The sequence below is a fragment of the Natator depressus genome, chromosome 1, assembly GCF_965152275.1.
Source record: "Natator depressus isolate rNatDep1 chromosome 1, rNatDep2.hap1, whole genome shotgun sequence".
In the NCBI taxonomy this organism is placed as follows: domain Eukaryota; kingdom Metazoa; phylum Chordata; order Testudines; family Cheloniidae; genus Natator; species Natator depressus.
The window spans coordinates 46992890-47014354 of NC_134234.1; the positions used below are offsets into that span (position 1 = coordinate 46992890).

The 21465-nt window shown below is 47.0% G+C and overlaps 1 protein-coding gene across 5 annotated transcripts in view; it reads right to left on the reverse strand.

Moving 5' to 3' along the window:
- The window catches only part of KATNAL1 (katanin catalytic subunit A1 like 1), a 55395-nt gene extending 35452 nt beyond the window's left edge, over positions 1–19943 (reverse strand). Inside the window, exons 1-2 of one of the 5 annotated variants that reach the window (XM_074959124.1) lie at positions 19278–19381; positions 1159–1334 (exon numbers count right to left, since the gene is read on the reverse strand). In XM_074959124.1, the coding sequence (XP_074815225.1) occupies positions 1159–1320 (162 nt within the window). In that variant the 5' untranslated portion in view covers positions 1321–1334; positions 19278–19381. Of the gene's footprint in view, positions 1–1158; positions 1335–12640; positions 12858–19096; positions 19171–19277; positions 19382–19804 lie in introns of those variants that run through there. The other 4 variants (XM_074959107.1, XM_074959115.1, XM_074959098.1 and 1 more) reach the window with 4 other exon arrangements.
- Between the last annotated feature and the right edge of the window lie 1522 nt (positions 19944–21465).

A 21465-nucleotide genomic window follows, 5' to 3' on the forward strand; every position in this document is an offset into this window, starting at 1 on the left:
GGACAAATTCTGTCCTTGGATCTGGGCATGCTGGTATCATGGCTTTAGTAGGAGCCCCCTTGCAGGCAACCAAGGATAGAGCTTGATCCAGTGTTATGTGTTGTGCAGGTTTTAAACAAACACATATAATTAGATTGATACTGATGTCAGACACATTTTGGCAAAATATAAGGCACTATTTAAATTAAAGTTGTTGTAGACAAAATGTTCTATGTTAACTTCAGCTCCATTCAAAACACACACACACAAAAAATCTGTTTATCAAGGCAAAATGGACAAAGTTGGGTGACAATACAGGTTTATGTTTGTACGTGATACTACTGCAAACAGGCAAAAATTAAAATTTAAAATACTTACCTGAGATTATCTCCTTAGTTAAAGTTAAAAAAAAAAAAAACGTGCACAAGACATATTGCCTCCCATTCAAAATAAATTTTATACAATAAGAATCTGTACTATGAATACACTTTGTACAAATATCCTCCAAAGATTAATTTGTTGATGTTAGAAAACACTTTTTGTATAACGGAGGGAATCCAGGACGAAAGCTGAAGACAGGCTGATCAGTTTTCAAAATGATTTAAAAGGTCCAATCCTTCCATCACTGCAATCAATAGGAATTTTGCCATTTACTTGAATGTGGCCAGAATAGGTCATTAAAGCTCCAGTGCTTATGTAAGTGCTTAACTTTCAGCCCAGGATTACTCCCACTGACTTCAACAGTACTCCTCATGCAAATAAAGTTGAGCACATGCCCAAGTGATTGTGAGATCAGGGCCTAAGAGTACTATCTAAATCTGCAGATAACATTTTAGATAATTGCAACTATATTGATCTTTTTAATGATACAAGCCCATCTCCTCACATCATAGCTTACTGCATATTAGTTGGATGAAAGATGAGACAGCAAAAGGAAATCATTAACATAATAGTATTTCCAAAATAGGCAGTCACACACAATTAGTCCAGTGAAGACAAGAAAATTGATTCAATTAGAACTAAAGAATCCCTTCTAACTATGTCACAAGAAATATTGCCACATAAATATCCTGAACTTCAATTTAGCCAATATATACTTGGGCTAAATTTTAAAAGCTTGTGCAATGCAGTATTTCTTTCCAAATTTACCACATACAGTGCAATACCACTTCATCATACCTGTTGCCATTTGCCCTTAACTGCTGGGTCTCTGATTGATTGACAGTGTCTCTGAATCTGCTGGATGACACCTTGGTAATATACCATAGAGGAGTCGTAGTTCCCAAGAAGCGCATATTCTCTCCCTTTTTTGGCATTATCACAAATCTCAGCCAAATTCATCGTCTCTCACAAACCTAAAACATAACATTTAATCATAAGACGAAAACTCGTGCAGGCTATATAATGATTCAGAAAATCATTAGGCAGTTTTTGTTTTGCTATTCCTTGCATGGCTGTTTTACATCCATTTTACCATTTAGATGTACAGATTATTATAGTACCTCCTTATTATACTGATTATTGACAAAAAAAACACAATTGTCCCAGATGACTGGTAAAGCTTATGTATTTTTCCTCTGCCCTGAGCCTGTTAAATCATTGCATGCCAGTGGACTGCAGCACCCATGCTGATCCCTCTTATCATCAATACTCAGTTTACAGCAAGCTAGGGTATAAACATAGTGCATGGCAGGCTAGTACAGGGTAAGTGCCTGTGTGAACCATGCTGCCTTACACTAACAATTCACTAGTATGCTTTAATCCATTCCGTTTCAAAGCGAGTCAAAGCGCAGTAGGGAACTTTTAGTGCACGGCAACAGGGTCCACATCATAGACGCTTGGTTCATGGCAGACTAGTGCAGGATACATTTACACTCCATCTCACTGCAGACTAAGTGTTTGTGGACAGAATCAGGCTTTAATTTATGTAACACCACAACATATATTAGCAACCAGCTACCCATGAATCATATATCACATGAGGCTTTACATTTATGATATTATTTGTATTACATGAGTGATTAGGAGATCCAATCAACATTAAGGGCCCACTGGGATAGGAACTTTCAAAAGACCTCATCTTGACCAGGTTACATTTTAAATATACAAGACAGGGAAAGGACAGGAGAAAGGGAAAGGCCATGCAAGCAGAAGATTGGGAACAGAGGCAGAGTCAAGAATTTACCTCAGCTCTCAACTCCCATATGAATGCGCCTTAACCACGAGACTATCCTTCCTCTCTTTTAAAAATATTTTCTTCTCAGTAGCAGTTGCCCTGAAGATATCTCTAACCCAGTAGTTCCCAGCTACTCTATGTCTAAAGAGCTCAGTTACATTCCATGCACTATAAAGACAAATGTACTTCTGTATACTATCCAATTTCTTTTAATTTGCATATTGTATCTAACAAGGTCTGATGAGGCAAATGTTTGTCAGCTTTTTTGGGTTTTCTTCAAATATGAATTGTAATGCTCATGAAACGTGCCAAACTGACAGCAATAGAAACTCAAGTCTTCTCTGAAATCATAGGACATGACATGGGCAGTGGTGTTGAAAGCTTGGACACACTTTGTCCCAAGAATGTTGCTTTTACTTGAATCATAAAACAAGGTTACTCCCCTGCCGCTGGATGTCTTCAAAAAGATTGTCAAAACAGATCTACATCACCGAGGTGAACCCAAAGCTTGGAGCCCTTTGAAAAGTTTCTGAGAACTTGGTGAGATGGAGGCTGGTGTCATCCAGAAATTTTTGGTAGGATCCATGAGGCCATTATTAGTACAACCCCTCTGTCTGACTGACTCATTTCCAGAATATCCAACAATTTGTGAGACTTTTCTTGAATAGTAGATAACTCAAAGACCAATGCATCCACGGTCCTGATGAGCAGGTCTTGGAAGATTTTATATCTTCCATAATACTGATAATGTCTATCATAACATCCTCTGGAGAAACATCAGTCGTATGGAGTATGGCCAACACTCTCTTCCTCAGCTGTGGAATCTGAATCATATCTCAGTGAAGGAGGTAGTACAGGGGTTTGGCAGGTTGGTATACTAAGGGGGAGATTAAAAAGTGACTGTCATTCCTATCCTCCAAGACTATGATCTCCAGGAAGGCCAGTTGGCCCATGGCAGATAAATGTGCAAAATAGCCCTTGGGCAGAAGGTGGGGTTCAAAACCTCAACCGAGAGGGATGTACTGAAGTACTCAGTGCCGATGATGAAACCAAGAAAGGTCTAGTTTGAGGCAAAAGGAACTAAATGACCCTAGAATGAACCTCTCATTCTATTCCAATGGCACCAAAGCAACAATAAGGAAACTTCTGCTCCAAATCCTCAGTTCCAAGGGAATCTTTAACGTCACCCTAGCAAGTGGAGCATTGTGGGATTTCTGCTCAGCAAAACAGATAATGAAGCCTGAAATGAAAACTGTAGCCTCTCCAGGACTGAAACTGGGGAGAATAGACAATCTTTCCATCAGAACTAGATAAGATGGACCTACTCCTTAGAACCAAGGAGATGGGCTTCTGATAACAAGAACCTCCTACCTTAGCACCAGACAATTCCACCTTAATTTTCATTGCCAATCGCCTGCCTGATCCTCAGGAACAGGACTGCATGGAGCAATGGTGCCATTGTATTCCTCTTTTCTCCATCTCCTGACACCAAGGAAAGTGGATTTGGTGTGGCATCCAAAGCTACCTTTGGGTTTCTGAGACCCTCTGTTGGAACCGGAACTGGATATGCCTGAAGACTGGAACTTCTAATGACTGGAAACCAGTTCCGACTCCAGTTCTGTACTGGAATCTCTAAGAGGTCAACTCCCTACCCAATTTCAAGTCTTTGCTTCAAAGCTTGGGGGTACCAGAGCTGTTCAAAGAAAAGGTCATCAGAATTTTTTAACATGGGTAAAATACATTTTTCCCTAACCTTGTTCTCGGATATGGCTGAATTGTTTTGGTTGAAATTTAAAAAAACAGTCTGAACCAAACACCTAGCATATAGAATTTCATCCCGAATGATTTAAGTTTGGCAAGTAATAAGCAGCTAAAAACCAGATCTCATAATGGGAAATATTGGGCCATCTTAAAAGATAGTGCTACCAGCTTTGTCTACACCTGTCCCCTGGTAGTAGCCAATATAATGATGATCCTCCAGAGAAGGCTAAAAAGCCTTTTATACTAGCTGTACTTGATGAGTTGTGAACTGTATGCCATAGAAGAGAAAAATTCTTTCCTGACCCCAGTTAGGGATCAGTTCAGCTTATGTGCCAAAGAATGAAGATTGATATCCCTTGTGACCTGTTTAGCCTAGCTAGTGCAGGATTTTTAACAAGCAAACTTAGGGCCCATCTGTAGCACTTATATTGACACTAATGTCTGTAAATGGTTCCTCTTCCCGATGTTCCGTGAACTAAGACATTTCTAAGGATGTCTTGACGTGATGGGAAGCTGTTTTACTCTAGTGTAGGAAAGAGCCACATGATGATAAGGGGAAGAGAGGCTGCGAGTAGGTTACAGGGGGTCTGCCAAGCAGGGATCCAGGGCAAAAAGCTGAAGCCGGAGCCCCGCTGTGGCAAGGCTGAAGCCCAAACCCGAGCAAATTAGCTTCCTGGGGCCCCCCGTGGCATGTGGTCACGGGCAATTGCCCTGCTTGCTACCCCATAATGCCAACCCTGGCTTTTATATGCAGAAAAACAGTTGTGGCGGCACAGGTGGGCTGTGGAGTTTTTAATAGCATGTTCGGGGGCCTCAGAAAGAAAAAAGTTGAGAACCCCGATGTAGAACACAAAAATAAAACTAAGCAAAATATATAAAATAAATAAGTGGTCCTCACAATTATGGAAAAAGCAAAATAAACTAAAATCAACTAAACTGGATCACAGAGAAACAACAAAGAAAACAATTCAGAAAACAAAAATCCACCTTCTCCTGAAAAATAAAAGGAAAAAATAAAATAACTATAAATCCTCTATAAACATGAGCTATCGTAAGGCTAATGCAGCATAGCCAGGGTCTTTAAAAAATAAGGCAAAAATTAAGAGGCCTAGGCTATGTCTACACTAGCAATTTTGTTGGTAAAACTTGTTTGTTGGGAGTGTGAAAAAACCACACCCCTGACCAACATAAGTTACACTGACAGATGTGCTGGAGCGGACAGCATTATGTTGGCGGGAGATGCTCTCCTGCCGACATAGCTACAGTTGCTTGCTGGGGTGATTTAATTATGCCTACGGTAGAGCTCTCTCCCATCAGCAGAGCGGCTACATGGGAGACCTTACAACTGTGCCACTGTAAGGTCTCTAGTGTAGACATAACCTAAGTCAGTGATCTCCCTGCTGAGTCACACTGCATGAGGAGACTGCTGCCTGCCTGGGATGCAGAGGAGACTAAATCCAGAACAAGAGGCAGGAAAAGGACAAACTGTTCCTGGGAGTTGGGGGGCAACAAATGGATGGGCAAGGAGACTGGGATCTGCGGGAGAAGAGGAAGAGAGGCTGGAACAAGGAAGGGAGATAGACTGAGATTGGATGAGGAACCCAGAGAAGGCAGCTAGAACAGAGGGCAAGTGAAAAAGCAGGGAGGCTGATCAGACCAGGAGCAGCAAACTAGGAGTGGCTGGGCAAGGAGCCAGGAAAAACCTGCAGACTAAAGACTGGAATAGGGTAGGCAAGGAGAATGGGACTGGGAGAAGGAGCCAGGGTCGGGGAGAGATGGGACTAGGACAGATTGGAGAGGATGGAGCAGAAGGGATGAAGTCTGAGGGGAGTAGGGATAGAATGGGCAAAAGTCTGTGCCCAACAGAGAACAATCCTCTCCACAGCCTGGAAAAAAAAAAACCATTAATTCCTAAGTCTCATCATTCTTCTGCTGACAGCAAATACCTGTGAAATCCACTAGCAAAATGTGTCTCACACCCCCTCTTGTGGTACACACAAAGGATGACAACCTACTACTGCTATCAGTTACTTCATTAGTAGCAGAGAACTGGGCAATGGAGCTAAAGGTTCCAACTCTGCTGATGAACCATGGGGGTGTCAATATGATGCCACATGGTGAATTATCTGTTTTTCAGTTTGCTTTTTTTTAAAAACTAGGAAATTACACATAAAAATCCTAAGACAAAACAATAGTAAGGTTGTAAAGTCAAACATTCAAAAGTTAGGAAATCCCAGCTCCTTTGTGCACATGCACGATACAGTCTTTAATTACATGATCACATCCTATTTTATCCAGAAGATCCCTATCTCATTCAGTGCACAGAATCATGGATGTGTAGCAAAGGAAGCTATTATTTGTAAGACTTCTGCCTCATTTGTTGCAGAAGTTGGAATGGTGTAATGAATAAGGCAGGCTTTTGCAGAAACAGAAAAGATAGTTGAGACAGCTAAAGGCTGCCTTGGATAGTTGGATTCTATCCCTGCCTCTGCCATAGACAAGAAACAAACCAAAATGTTCAAACTAATTGCGTGTTCCTCATTTTCTGGGTGCCCACCTTAATACCTTGGTGTCTGATTTGCAGGAGTGCTAGGCACTCGCAACTGAAGTCAATTGGAGCTGCGCTTTGAACATATAAAGTGCTATACGGGAGAACCTCAGAGTTACGAATACCTCGAGAATGGAGGTTGTTCGTAACTCTAAACAAAATGTTCTGGTGGTTCTTTCAAAAGTTTACAGCTGAACATTGACTTAGCACAGCTTTGAAACTTTACTATGCAGAAGAAAAATGTTGCTTTTAACCATCTTAATTTAAATGAAACAAGCATTTCCTTACTTTTCAAATCTTTTTTTTTTTTAACTTTCCCTTTTTTTTTTTTTTTTAGTAGTTTATGTTTAACACAGTACTGTACTGTATTTGCTTTTTTTGTGTGTGTATCTCTGCTGCTCCCTGATTGTGTATTTCCAGTTCCAAACAAGGTGTGTGGTTGACTGGTCAGTTTGTAACTCTGGTGTTCGTAACTCTGAAGTTTTACTGTATAATGTTATGTTTTCTAAAAAATCAGGTTTTAGGCATCTCAAATTGGGCACCCAAAATCGGTGGAAACTTTTAACCTTAATCTCTCGATGCCTCAGTTCTCCATATGTAAACCGAGGGTAATATCTCCCCCTTACCTGACAGAGGTTGTCATAAATATAAAGGGAAGGGTAACAACCTTCCTGTATACAGTACTATAAAATCCCTCCTGGCAGTATCTTGTCCCCTTATTGGTCCTTTTGGTCAGGTGACAGCCAGGTTACTTGAGCTTCTTAACCCTTTACAGGTACAAGTATTTTGTGCCTCTGGCCAGGAGGGATTTTATAGTACTGCGTACAGGAAGGTTGTTACCCTTCCCTTTATATTTATGACAGGGGTATTGTGAAGATTAACTAATTTTGTGAAGCACTCAGACAGGGTTTTGAATAGCGTGCAGTAAATAAGGCATGGGGTCACACAGTGAGCAATGAGAAGAAAACAAAATATTGAATAGCTTCTCATTAAGTGAGCCCCATCCATCCTCTGCACTGAATGAGGCAGGAGTTTCATGGAAAAAATAGTATATGACCATCTAATTAACGTCAGTATCATAATGCATATGGACAAGGGAGGCAAACGATGGCTGCACAGGCAACCTTCATTCTGCCATTTCCAAGCTTTTGTATGCTTGACATTGTAACATTAATAATGTTATTATGACATGGTTTGTATGTAAAACAGAGATAAAGCCAGCGGTCTACTCAACAATTCCTATGTTCCTGAAGGAACTACTAACTTTACAATTTTTATCCAGGCACATCACCTCCATATTGGTGCACATAACAAAATCCATGTGATGGGGGATGAGGCCGAGGGGTTGGGAATGTGGGAGGGGGCTCGGGCAGAGGGTTGGAGTGCAGGGGGATGAGGGGTGCGGGCTCTGTGGTGGGGCTGGGGATGAGGGGTTTGGGGTGAAGGCTCCCCCGGGGCTGTGACGGGGAGAGAGAACTCCCCCCAGCAGCACCTGGGCTGGCGGGGAGGGGCACCTCTCCCGCCATGGCAGCTCCAGGGCTGGGGCCGTGGGATAGGCGCCTCTCCCACTGCTGCAGCAGGTCTAGGGCTAGGTCAGGGCTGGGTGAGAGGCGCGTCTCCCCTGGCCATGGCAGGTCTGGGCCAGGCTGGGTTGGGACCGGGCCCGTCTCCCCCAGCTGTGGCAGGTCTGTGGCTGGACTGGGTTGAGTCCCGGGCTGGGGGAGAGGAATCCCCGGCCACATAGCTTAGAGGGAACTTAGGTGGTAGCTACGTCAATAAAAATTCTTCCATCGACCTAGCGCTGTCTACACCAGGAGTTAGGTTGACTTAACTATGTATCTCAGGGGTGTGGATTTTTCACACTCCTGAGTTACACAGCTGGGCCAATTTAACTTTTTAGTGTAGACCAGGTCTCAGTCTGTTGACCTGGGCTGGGAGGCTCGCTGCCATGAGCTGTGTAGACATACCCTTTGTGTCTAAGCACAGGCTATTTCTCCAAGTCTGTTTCCTAATCTCTGCATTTTTCCATTAATAGTGTCTCAGCAACTGCTCTTGGCTGCTGTTTCACTGTTAAAATGGTCATATCATCTGGAAGGTTTTCCTTACAACTAATCTAAACTTGCCCTTCTTGAATTTAAGGCCATCACTTTAGTTATATATCTTTGATCAATTTGGAATATGTCTCTCCCTCCCTTTATCTATTATTTCAATGCTTTCTATATAACCATCTTATTTCTCACTTTCCCTTCAAAGTTGTAAGCTCTTTAAAATATAAACATAATAGATATGTTAACAGAACCTGAACGAGTAGTATGAATGGTAACACTTATTAAAACAGAGAAAAGCAACCAATCCAGTTTCATTTTCAGCCAGTCTCACACCTGTTACAAGTCTGCAGGAATGTTCACATATCATAGCCTTTTAATTTCATATTATATTTCTTCACAATACCAATAGCACAGGGGTTTTTTAACACTGAAACCTTTCTGAACTGGTTATTCATCCAATATTAAATTATTCATAATATTTTAAATTAATCTTGTATGTGTGTAACAAATAGATTTCTTTCATTTCAGGTTCTACATCCTAGGATCGTTGGCACTGATGTCTGTAACGAACATTGTCGCCTGCTCAGGAACTAGGACTCACATTGAGGTCAATCATCAGAGGCCATGTGTGTTATTGTAGATGCTATGGCCTAGTCTACACCTAAAACTTTAGGGCCTCTCTACACTAGAAACTCTACAGCACTGCACCAGCACCACTGTAGTGCTCTAGCTTAGGCTGCCTCTACACTGCACACTTTACAATGGTGTGGCTGTGCGGCTGCAGCCGCGCCACTGTAAGGTCAGTTGTGTGGCTGCTTTTTATCGCAAGTAGAGAGCTCTCCCGGTGACAAAATAAAACTACCTCCAACGAGGGGTGGTAGCTTCATCGCCGAGAGCGCAGCTCCCGCCAACGAAGCGCGATCCACACCAGCGCTTTTTGTGTTTTTTCATACCCCTAAGCGACAAAAGTTTTAGAGACAAAAGTGCCAGTGTAGACAAAGCCTTAGACACTTAATACAGTGACAGAAGGGGTTTTTCCGTTGTTGTAGTAAAACCACCTTTCCAAGAGGTGGTAGCTAGGTTAACATAAAAAAATTTCTGTCGACCTAGTGGGGTCTACACCAGGGCTTTGGTCAGATTAATCACAATTGCACAGGGAGTGAAATTTTTCACAGCCCTGAGCACTGTAGTTAAGATGACCTAACTTTGTGGTGTAGACCAGCCCTTAGATCGACCTAGCTACATCACTCAGGGCTGTGAAAAATTCATATCCCTGAGAGACATAGTTAAGCCAACCTGAGCCCAGATGTAGACACCACTAGGTCGACCGAAGAATTCTTTCATCAACCTAACTACTGCCTCTTGATGGGGTAGATTTACTATAGTGACAGAAAAACCCTTTCCATCATTGTAGGAAGTGTCTACGCTATAGCACTGTAGGTGCAATTGTGCTGCCCTGAGATCTGGTCTACACCTAAAAATTAGATGATCCTGGCTACACAGCTAAGGGCTGTGAACAATTTCACACCCTGTGTGACAGTTAGGTCGACCAAACACACACTGTAGACCTAGCTAGGTTGACAGAAGAATTCTTCCATCGACCTAGCTACCGCCTCTCAAAGAGGTGGATTAATTACATCAGTGGAAAAACCCCTTCAGTCAACATAGGAAGCATCTACACTAATGTGCTAGCTGTGCCGCTATAATTTAGCCATACCCTTAGTCTTCACTAAAGCCCATCAGATAAACTGAAGGATGGATGCTAATAAGAGCATTTGCCAGTTTCAGTAGGGAAAAACAAAAATCCCTCCCCCACAAAACCACACACACCACGCTTCCCTCCATTAGCTTTGTTTTCACTAAGTTCCCAAACTTCCAAGCAAGTCTTTCCATGAGAGTTGATGATGCTTATCACCTTGCAGACTCCATGACCCTACTTCAACAGGGCACTTAAACACAGGCTTAATTTTAAGCATGTGGTTACATTTCAATTGACTTCAGGATCTGAGCTTGTGCTTAATTGTGGTCCTCAACAGGGATGCCTTCCTCACTCCAGGCCTAAAAGTACACAAGGGAAGCTCTGAAAAAATTAAGCAACAAGTTGTTTTTTCCTTGCATTTCAGTCTTCAGACTGTAGTGAAGTGAAATCCATTTTGAAATGTTTCAAGTATATTTGGAGAGGGGACACCAGGTACTAGGCCTATAGCATCAACACTTGCCTCTCAAAAGAGATTTGTTTCAATTCTTTTGAGGACAAATTTGAATTGCCTGAATTGCAAACAAAAACAGAATCTTAAAAAAATTTCAGAAGTTAATGGTAGTCAAAACTAAAGAAGAAAGCACTAAGCAGTTGATCAATGTTATAATTAGAGATAGTGTGCTATTACGGAATGGAAAAATTAAAATTCTGATGAATTAATCTAACACATTAATGCTTATGTACTAGGGTTTTCTGAAGTACTTGACAAAGAGGAATTACAGATTGCTATGTTATTCCTTGACGGGACTGCCAGTTTTAGTCCTTCCTTCAAATCTCAAAGTTGTTTCCGGTACAACCTTCAATAAAGGATTTTAACTGACTTTAGGCTAAATCAAGCAGATGCGTAAGCTCATTAGTAACTTAAGGCATATGAGTGGTTCCCCCTAAATTAATGTTAAGTTACTCTCATACGTGTTTGTAAACCAGGGCCATAAAGATCAGAATGTATACTACTACTTTAATTTAGCCCTCAGTACTTTTCCCTGTTTAAACTATACTTCTCTAAGAATCAAACTAATTGTCTTCTTATGATTATGAACAAGCTAAAGATATTTATCTACTCAAATAATAATGGTTTAGACCAGTGGTTCTCAAACTGTGGGTCAGGACCCCAAAGTGGGTCGTGATCCCGTTTTAATGGAGTCGCCAGAATTGGCTTAGACTTGCTGGGCCCAGGGCCAAAATCCGAGGGCGTCAGCCCTGGACAGCAGGGCTCAGGTTGGAGGCCCCCTGCCTCAGGCTGAAGCCCTTGGGCTTTGGCTTTGACTCCCCCCATCCAGGGCAGTGGAGCTTGGGCTTTGGCCCTCTGACGCAGGGCAACGGGACTAGGGCAGGCTCAGGCTTCTGTCCCCCTCACCACCTGGGGTTGTGTAATAATTTTTTGTTTTCAGAAGGGGGATGCAGTGCAATTAAGTTTGAGAACCCCTGGTTTAGACAAGTAGACACCAGAGACAAGTTCTCTATTATTGGTGTGGCAGGTTTCAAGTCTTTCGATATCTCAATTTTTAAAAAGGTGACTCTTTTGAGTGACAGTTATGTTGAAGACGTCCTCATATTTGTATAATCAAATTGATCTGCATATACAAGGCCTGTTATTGATCCACCTTGCCCTAACTTCTGCCCACTTCTCTTCCCAGCCTTAGATTGTGCATTCCTTGGAGTACCTGCCATTCCTTCTTGAATGTTTGGAAATGGCATGCATTGTTTGCACTACTATGAACAAATATTACTTTAAATAATAAGAAGCAATGCAATGTCATTGATTGAAAATATAAATTTGAGGGGATGAGAAAAGATTAAACAGATACTTAGAATATTTCTTAAATTTGAATCCCAGTGTAATTTCGGTCTTTTTATCTCAGAAACTTCAGTGAATTTGTATCTTATTTGTATTTGTATCTTCTGAAGAAATTATGGTTCTTGTTTCTGCAAGATGTATATTTTTGAAATGATAAACCATTGTTAGTAATGGATGGATCTACATTGAAATGTTTATCCCACAGCATGAAATGTAAAATAAGTTAGGGCTTGGCTACACTTGCGAGTTACAGCACATTAAAGGAGCCCCAGGCGCACTAGCTCACTACCCGTCCACACTGGCAAGGCATGTAGAGTGCTCTGACTCCGCGACTAAAGCGCTCCTGGTACTCCACCTCGGTGAGTGGAATAACGTTTTGTGCACCCCTGCTGGAGCGCGGCGGTGCGAGTGTGGACGCCCTGGTCTGTTAGTGTGCTCTGATCGGCCTCCAGAAGTGTCCCACAATGCCTGTTCTAGCCACTCTGGTCATCACTTTGAACTCTACTGCCCTCCCCTGAGGTGACCAACCATCAAACCCGCCGTTTAAATTCTCTGGGAATTTTCAAAATACCCTTCCTGTTTGCCCAGCCAGGTGTGGAGTGCTCTCAGCGAATCTTTCCAGGTGACCAGGACTCCACGTGCCAGGCGATCCCCAGTATGGAGCAATGGCGAGGTGCTGGACCTCATCAGTGGTTGGGGGGGAGGAAGCTGTCCAGTCCCAGCTGCGCTCCAGCCATAGGAATTATGATACCTTCGGGCAGATATCAAGGGACATGATGGAAAGGGGCCATGGCTGGGACGCACTGCAGTGCAGGAATAAAGTGAAGGAGCTGCGGAATGCCTACCGCAAACCCCGCAAGGCAAACAGCCGCTCCGGTGCTGCCCCTGCAACCTGCTGTTTCTACAAAGAGCTGGACGTGATACTTGGGGGCGACCCCACCTCCACTCAGAGTACCACCATGGACACTTCAGAGCCCAGTTCAACAAGGCAGGAGGAGGAGCAGCAAAGCGGGAGCGAGGGTGCTGAGATGGAGGAAGACACCCCAGAATCCTTACATGCATGCAGCCAGGAGCTGTTCTCAAGCCAGGAGGAAGATAGCCAGTAGTGGGGGCCGGTGCTTGGGGAAGGACAAACACCTGAGGAGATTCCCAGTAAGCGGCTTTTATTTTGGGAAGGAAGTTATTCGGTGCAGGCTCTTGGGGTAAGGATGGTTAGGGCTGCATGCATGCCTAGATGCGGAATAGGGCATTGATGTGCTCTCTCACATCGTGGTAATTGGTCTCAGTGATCTCTTCAGAGGTCTCATCCAGAACTTGGGCAATGCGCTTGCGCAGGTTTCTCAGGAGAGCCACTGTGTTCCTTGTCCCAGTAAGGCTAACTTGTCCGCGACAGTGTGCCGTGAGGGGCGGGGGGACCATTGCTGCACACAGGCAGGCTGCATATGGGCCAGGGTGGAATCCGCATTGCAGTAGAAGACCCTCCCTTGCTTCCCAGGTCACCCTCAGCAGCAAGATTTCTTCCAGGATGAACTCCTGTGGAAAATGTGGGGACAGTGTTCAGTATAGGGGCCCCCTGCCGCTGTTGACTCTCCCCAAGACACAGAAACCCAGAGGACAGTTCAGCCGTGAAACAATCAGTCAAGCTTGACCCTGTGCTTACTCACCATTTTGGGGCTCCTGTGGGTTATGTGCGCTCGCTTTGGGACGGGCAAATTATGCTATTATGTAGACTGGGCTTGCCCTGAAGTACAGGGGAATCATTGCTCTGTCTGGTGTGAACAATGCTGCCTCTGTTAAGTGTTGCATTTTGCCTTTACAAATGCAACCTTGAGATCTCAGCCATCCATGTTATCACTGGCCAAAAGACTCCAAAGAATCAGAAAGAGGCCACGTAGAAGCAAGGAAGACATGTTGCATGAAGTAATGCAGCATTCAAGTAATGAAAATCGAAAAGTGTAGGAGTGGCGGGACAGCAAAAGGAGGATCCGCCAGCAGAATGAGGATCGCTAGCACAAAAGTGCGGTGCTCCAGCAGCAAAGCACAGATTGGCTGATAAGCATAATGGAGCACCAAGCAGACTCGATCCAGGTGCTCATAGCCATGCAGGCAAAGCACTACCGTGCCCGACCCCCCCTGCAGCCTTTGTCCCAAAACTCTTTCCCTTGTGCCCCCATGTCACCTCCAACCCACTTTCCCCAACATCCAGGTTCTTACCGCCACCAGCTGCCTCCAACACCTGTAGCTTCACAACCCAGCCCTGAAAACTATGACCCTTACCCACTGCACTCAACCCCCATCACCATGCAGTACAGCCATCCTGAAGTGCAGGACTCATTGCACAGCACTCCAGACAGGAAGGCTGAGTATAACAGGACATACGCAAATCTGTGATTGTACCATTCCCCACCCCACCCCCTTGCCCTTTCTGTTTCCCAAGCAGTTGTGTTTCTTTTCAATGAATTATTTTCTTTTCAATAAATGGATTTTTTGGCTTTGAAAACGTTCTTTATTATTGCATAAAGTAAAAGATACCTTAGTCCAGGAAAGAAACAGGCACTGCAAGTCAGCGTAGCAAACATAGATTCCTACTAACATTGGAACCACTGCACTTCACTCCCAGGCAGGGCACCAGACATTACTGGTGGCTTTCAGCCTCAAATTGCTCCCTCAAGGCATCCCTAATCCTTGCAGCCCTGCGCTGGGCCCCTCTAATAGCCCTGCTCTCTGGCTGTTCAAATTCAGCCTCCAGGTGTTGAACCTCCGAGTTCCATGCCTGAGTGAATCATTCACCCTTCCCTTCACAAATGTTATGGAGGGTACAGCATTCGGATATAACCACGGGGATGCTGTCATCGGCCAGGTCCAGCTTCCCATACAGAGAGCACCAGGGGCCCTTTAAACGCCAAAAGCACACTCCACAGTCATTCTGCACAGGCTCAGCCTGTTGTTGAACCACTCTTTGCTGCTGTCAAGGCTCCCTGTATAGGGTTTCATGAGCCACTGCATTAAAGGTTAAGCGGGGTCTCCAAGGATCACAGTGTGCATTTCGACTTCCCCTACAGTGATCTTCTGGTCTGCGAAAAAAGTCCCAGATTGCAGCCTCCTGAACAGGCCGATTTTCTGAAAGATGCGTGTGTCATGCACCTTTCCGGGCCATACTGCGTTAATGTCAATGAAACACCCACGGCGATCCACAAGTGCCTGGAGAACCATAGAGAAATACCCCTTCCAATTAACGTACTCTGAGGCTACGTGGGCTGATGCCAGAATTGGAATATGTGTGCCATCTATCGCTCCTCCGCAGTTAGGGAAACCCTAACTGTGCAAAGCCAACCACAATGTCATGCACGTTACCCAGAGTCATGGTTCTTCTGAGCAGGATTCGATTAACGGCCCTGCAAACTTGCATCAACATGATTCCAGTGGTCGACTTTCCCATTCCAAACTGGTTAGCAACCAATCGGTAGCCGTCTGGAGTTGCCAGCTTCCAGATTGCAATAGCCACCTGCTACTCCACCGTCAGGGCAGCTCTCAATCTCATGTTCTTGTGCCGTAGGGTGGGGGCAAGCTCCTCACACAGTCCCATGAAAGTGGCTTTTCTCATCCGAAAATTCTACAGCCACTGCTCGTCATCCCAGACTTGCATGACGATGTGATCCCACCACTCAGTACTCGTTTCCCGAGCCCAAAAGCAACGTTCCATGGTGGTGAGCATGTCCATGAATGCCACAAGCAAACTCGTGTCATACGCGTTACTCGAGTCGATATAATCGGAGTCCTCACTGTCACTTTGGATCATAAGGAATAACCTGACTGCCAAATGTGACGTGCTCGCAAGACTCATCAGCATACTCCTCAGCAGTTCGGGCTCCATTCCCGCAGACCAAAAGAGAAGACAGAGCGCGCAGTACAAAAAACGTTGAAAGATGGCACCAAATGTGGACAGAAGCACAGGGATCGCTGGGATGCAAACTGATGCATCACGGGGTGTTGGGACAGGACCCAGAATGCCCTGCACCCTCCGCCCCCTTCCCACAAGCCACAGCCCCAGAATGGGAAGAGGTGCTCTGTGGGATAGCTGCCCATCATGCACCGCTCCCAATGCTGCTGCACGTGCCGCAAATATGGCCACGCCAGTGCGCTTGCAGCTGTCAGTGTGGACAGACTGCAGCGCTTTCCCTACTGCCCTCTCCGAAGGTGGATTTAACTCAAAGCGCTCTACATCTGCAAGTGTAGCCATACCCTCAGTGCTCAGACACTAAAATTTAAACTATACATCCAGGGTCAAAATCTTTCTTGCCATACTCTCATTTAAGTATTTCAATTGACTTCAATGGGACTATGGATATGAGTAAAGCAAGCAGCATTTGGTTCCCAGTCTTCGAAAGTCTGACTTGAATATGCCTAGCATATATATTTTCTAGCAGCTGATTATAAATAAGTAACTTTACTGATGCCAAAAGTTCCAGGTAGAATGAGTTTGTCCTGTGACTGTAAATAAACATCAAGTAGCAAGAATCCTACCTTTTCATTTGCTTTCAGTGGAACATTAACTACCAAGAGCAGCACAGCTGAGAAAATACAGAGGCAAAAGATACCAGCCTTTACCCCCTTTTCATTCACTTTTCTGCCTTTTTTCATGCTGCCCATTATACCTGCAACACCTTCCCTGTTCTTGTCTACCAAGGCACTACCCTCGCCTCATTTAAGTTGTGCTCAAAAAAAAAAAAAACTCTCACTTTTCCTGCAATGTCTACAATAAATGAGTCCATTATTTTCATTGGTTTTAACGTGACCTGTTTTATTTTCCCATTAAAAAAGAAAAGCACTAAGATGTGTACATCTTATAGCAAATAGCTGCATTATGCTTTTGCTGTAACCCTCATTCTCCCTTACACTATCTCCCTCCCTACTGCTGTAATCCTTACTGATGGAGTTATGTCTAAAGCTATGTTTACACCACAGGCGGCGGGTATAATAGGCCTTCCCTGGCACAGCTGCTGCCACAGGACGCCGTTTGAGAGTTTTAACTTATTATGCGTCATGCAGGTTCCGGGGCAACTGAGGAGGCTGTATCTGCTATTCAACTTCCCGTAATCAGTAATCTCCCTGGACTCCAGAGAGTCCAGGAAGCTGAGTAGCAGATACCGCCTCCTCAGCCACCCTGGAACCTGCATGGTGCATATAAGAGCTCCCCATTCTTCCGCTGGGTGGCTGGGGGAGGTGTGCCGCCTTTCTCATTCTCCTGCCAGCGCGGAGGTGGCTCAGGCCAGCACGGCCAGGGGTGGCTTGGGCTGCTGGGGACCAGGGCTCGGGTAGGGCACTGGGGCTCCTCCAGAGATTGGGGTGGGGGCTTAGGGTTCTGATGGGCCCTGGGCTTCTCTGGACACAGGAGGGGTGGTCTGGGTGGCTCAGGACTCTGCTGCATGGGGCGGGGCCAGGGGGCTAGCCTCCCTGAAAGGGGTGTCCACCTTCCGCCCATGGTCTACACTACAGCCTATGTCAGCAAAATTTATATCACCCTGGGGTGTGAATATTCCACACCCCGAGCAACATAAGCGACACTGACATAAGCACTCATGTGCACAGCGCTCTGTCAGTGGGAGAGCTTTTCCTGCCGACATAGCTTATGCTACACATGGAGGTGGGTTTTTTATGCCAATAGGAATGCTCTCACCAGCTGTGCCACTGCAGCGTTGTACGTATAGACATGGCCTAAGAGTGGGTTGTCAAGGGCTTGTCTACAGTTGAAATGCTACAGCACGTTAGTGTAGAAACTACCTATACCAATGGGAGAGGTTCTCCCATCAGCATAGGCAAAGCACCTCCCCAAGAGGTGATAGCTAGGTCAACAGAAGAATTCTTCCATCAACCTAGTGCTGTCTACATGGGACTTAGGTCAGCTTCACTACATTGCTCTGGGATATGGATTTTTCACACGAATGAGTAACATAGTTGAGTCGATCTAAGTTTCTAGTGTAGACCAGCACCAACTCTTCTGGGTAGGGACAGCATTTTTCCTCTTCTCTGAAGGATGTATCACACATTTGGGTACTATAAAATAAATAAGTTGAAAATATTTAACTTTTCCCAACTGAGCAGCATACTAAATGTATTGACTGCATTTACAGCAAGAGATAGCAATTTTTCAAATGTAATTAAATTATAAATGTTTACAATTTGTGAATATCTTAGGAATGGTTGGGAAAGAAATCCCTAGAGTCCTAAATCATATGCTAATTCACCAATCAATCCTTCCTCTTTGGACTCTTTAGAAACCACTCACAGGTGCTCAAGTAAAATCTCAGTGCATCTGCTACAACTAGAGTAAAATGCACAAAATATGGTGTGTCTAGGATAGGAAATGTTTTTTCCTCCCCCAGTAGAAACAGATGTCCGTCATTTTAAAAGTAGAGGACACAAGCCACCGAAGAATAGACTGTAAGGAAAAATCCTGCACTAATCCCTACAGGATGAAGCATGACCTAACATTTTGTTCCATCTCCAACTACTATATTGAACATAGACTTTTGTATGCTAAATCTCTTCGGAGCAGGAACTTTCTTTTCTGTCTTTTCTAAAGGGACAAGCTGCAGAACACACTAAATCTGCAACCTCGGGAGAGGAGGCTGTGCAATCAGGATGGAAGAGCCGAGCATTTCAAAGACAAAAGGAACTATGAAAAAATAAAACTGGCTGTGTGCATGCGTAGAGCGGCTAACGCAACAGGGTCAGTGTTTGAGAGGTGCATTAGAATTGCACAACATACAATAAATCATTTGTTGGATGACACTCCAGAGCCCTCACTCCCTCCTTACACACCTCCTTCATTCCCCCATGTCCCCTCACACAGCACTCATCCCCACCCCCTTACACACCCACTTCTCCATCCTCATTATACAGCACTCAGCCCCCCCTTACACCCCCACCTACCTATCCATCCTCACTATGCAGCTCTCAGCCTCCCCACCCCCACTTCTCCATCCTCGTTATGCAGCACTCAGCCCCCCCTTACACCCCCACCTACCTATCCATCCTCACTATGCAGCACTCAGCCTCCCCACCCGCACTTCTCCATCCTCGTTATGCAGCACTCAGCCCGCCCCTGCCAGCTCCCCCTCCTCTCCCCAGCACTCACCCTCCAGCCCCCACGCACAACTCGCCCCCTCCCCCAGCCCCGGGGAGGGGAGCGTTTCCCAGCCCCCTGCCTGGTTCTGGGGCGCTGGTTTGTCCGCTCGCAGGGCCCCGCCCGAGATGCGGAGGCCCCACCATCCCGCGACAGACGGTGGGGCGGGGGAGCAGCCTCTGCACCGTTATACGACCTCCGTCTGCGGCAGCGGCCCCACGCTGGGGCCCAGCCGGCGCTGCCGCAGGCCCCGGTGCCGCACCCACCTCCGGGCCCCCAACAAATCACCCCCCGACCCCTGCAAAGGCTCAGATGCCGGGGCAAAGCCAGGCTGTGCCCCCCCCACCCGGCTACACGCAGCGCGCTGGGCTCTGTAGTCCGCTCCCGCCCGCGCCTCTGCTGGGCGTCACAGAACGCGTGAGCCCAAGAACTACGTCGCCCATCCTGCTTCGCGGCAGAGGCTCCGCACCTCCCTCCCCCCGCGGCCGGCAGGACAGAGGAACGTTCAGTCGCCCGACGCCGCTCGCGCCGCGGCCCCTCTCGGGGTTTGTTTCGCGTCCCCGCCCCAGCAGCCGCGATAGGCGCGGCCCAGTCAGACCCTGCCCTCACCTGGTGGAGCCACCTGCACCTCTGCCCTTGGGTGCGTGCCCGCGTGCGGGGGTGGGGAGGCGCAGCCTGCCGGCTCCGTTAGCCCGTGGCTTGCGAGCTGCGGCGGCGGCTCGTTGCCATGGAGGCGAGGGGCGACGCCCGGCCCTGGTGTCTGGGTAGCCCGCTGCTCCGCCTCTCCCCCGCCCAGAGAGAGGCTGGGGGCGGGCTGGCCTCCCTGGGGGGTGGGTGAAACCCAGACCCCTTCCCCTTCCTCCACCACACCCGGGGGAGAGGGCAGCCCCCACAGACCGCCCCCCCGCCTCCGCCCGCCACACCCGCGGGGCAGCGTTACCCGCCCCCACAGACCTCCGCCCACCACACCCGGGGGAGCAGCGTTACCCGACCGCACAGACCCCCCCCCACCTCCGCCCGCCACCCCCTTGGGGCAGCGTTACCCGCCCCCACAGACCCCCCCACCTCCACCCGCCACACCCAGGGGGCAGCGTTACCCGACCCCACAGACCCCCACCTCTGCCCGCCACACCTGGGGGAGTATCGTTACCCAACTCCAGAGACCTCCACCTGCCACACCCAGGTTGCAGCATTACCCGACCCCACAGACACCCACCCTCCACCTGCCACACCCAGGGGAGCAGTGTTACCCACCCCCACAGACCCTCCACCTGCCACACCCAAGGCAGGTGGTTACCCAACTCCATAGACACCACCCTTCATGAGACTTTAAAAAGCCTAAATGGTGATTTCTGGCCTATCAGATGACTCACAGACACACCTGTCCACCCTCCCCCCCCCACAGCCCACCTGTGCTCCGTCCTCCCTTGTATCCACATGCTGCCTGTCCCCCACCCACAGCCCCCTGTGTCCCGTCCTCCCACATACCCACACCGTGCCTGTTCCCAGTCCTCCCACATATCCACATGCTGCCTGTCCCCCACCCACAGCCTGCCTGTGCCCCCTCTCACAGCCCGCCTGTGTTCCATCCTCCCACATATACACACGCTGCCTGTCTCACCAACCCCCACTCACTGCCTGTCCCCAGTCCTCCCATGTATCCACACGCTGTCTGCCCTAAACACCTACACATTGCCTGCCCCTCTACAGCCTGCCAGTGCCCTGTCCTCCCACATATCCACATGCTGCCTGTCCCCCCAACACCCACACTCTGCCTGACCCCTGTCCTCCCACGTGCCCACACGCCTGTCCCCTCACAGCCCATTTGTCCCCCATCCCCCCCCTTATTTCACCTGTCCTCCCACGTACCCATACGCTGTTTGTGAGTCTGTGAGGTGGAAGCTGGCACTCACCCACTGAACTTCCAACAGATGGGAATGATTTTTAATCCTGCTGAGCTGGGCTGAAATCAAATTGGTGATGCACAGGGGAAAGGCTCTATGGCTCATGAGCAATGTTTCAGCCATTGGCAGCGCATATCATAGGCTGGGGGAGGCTAAGCGGCCCCAAATAGCCCTATGTGGCCCCGCCCACGCTCCACTCGAGGCTCCTTCCTGCTTGCCACTTCCCCCTGGACCCCAGCCCAGGCAGGCTGCTTCTCTTCTGGGGCAGCCAGCCTGTGGCTGGGACTTGGGGCAGTTGGGGCCGCCCAGCACTGGGGAGACCCCGGGTGTGCCCTCTCCAGTGCTGGGGGCGCTGGGGCTGGAAGT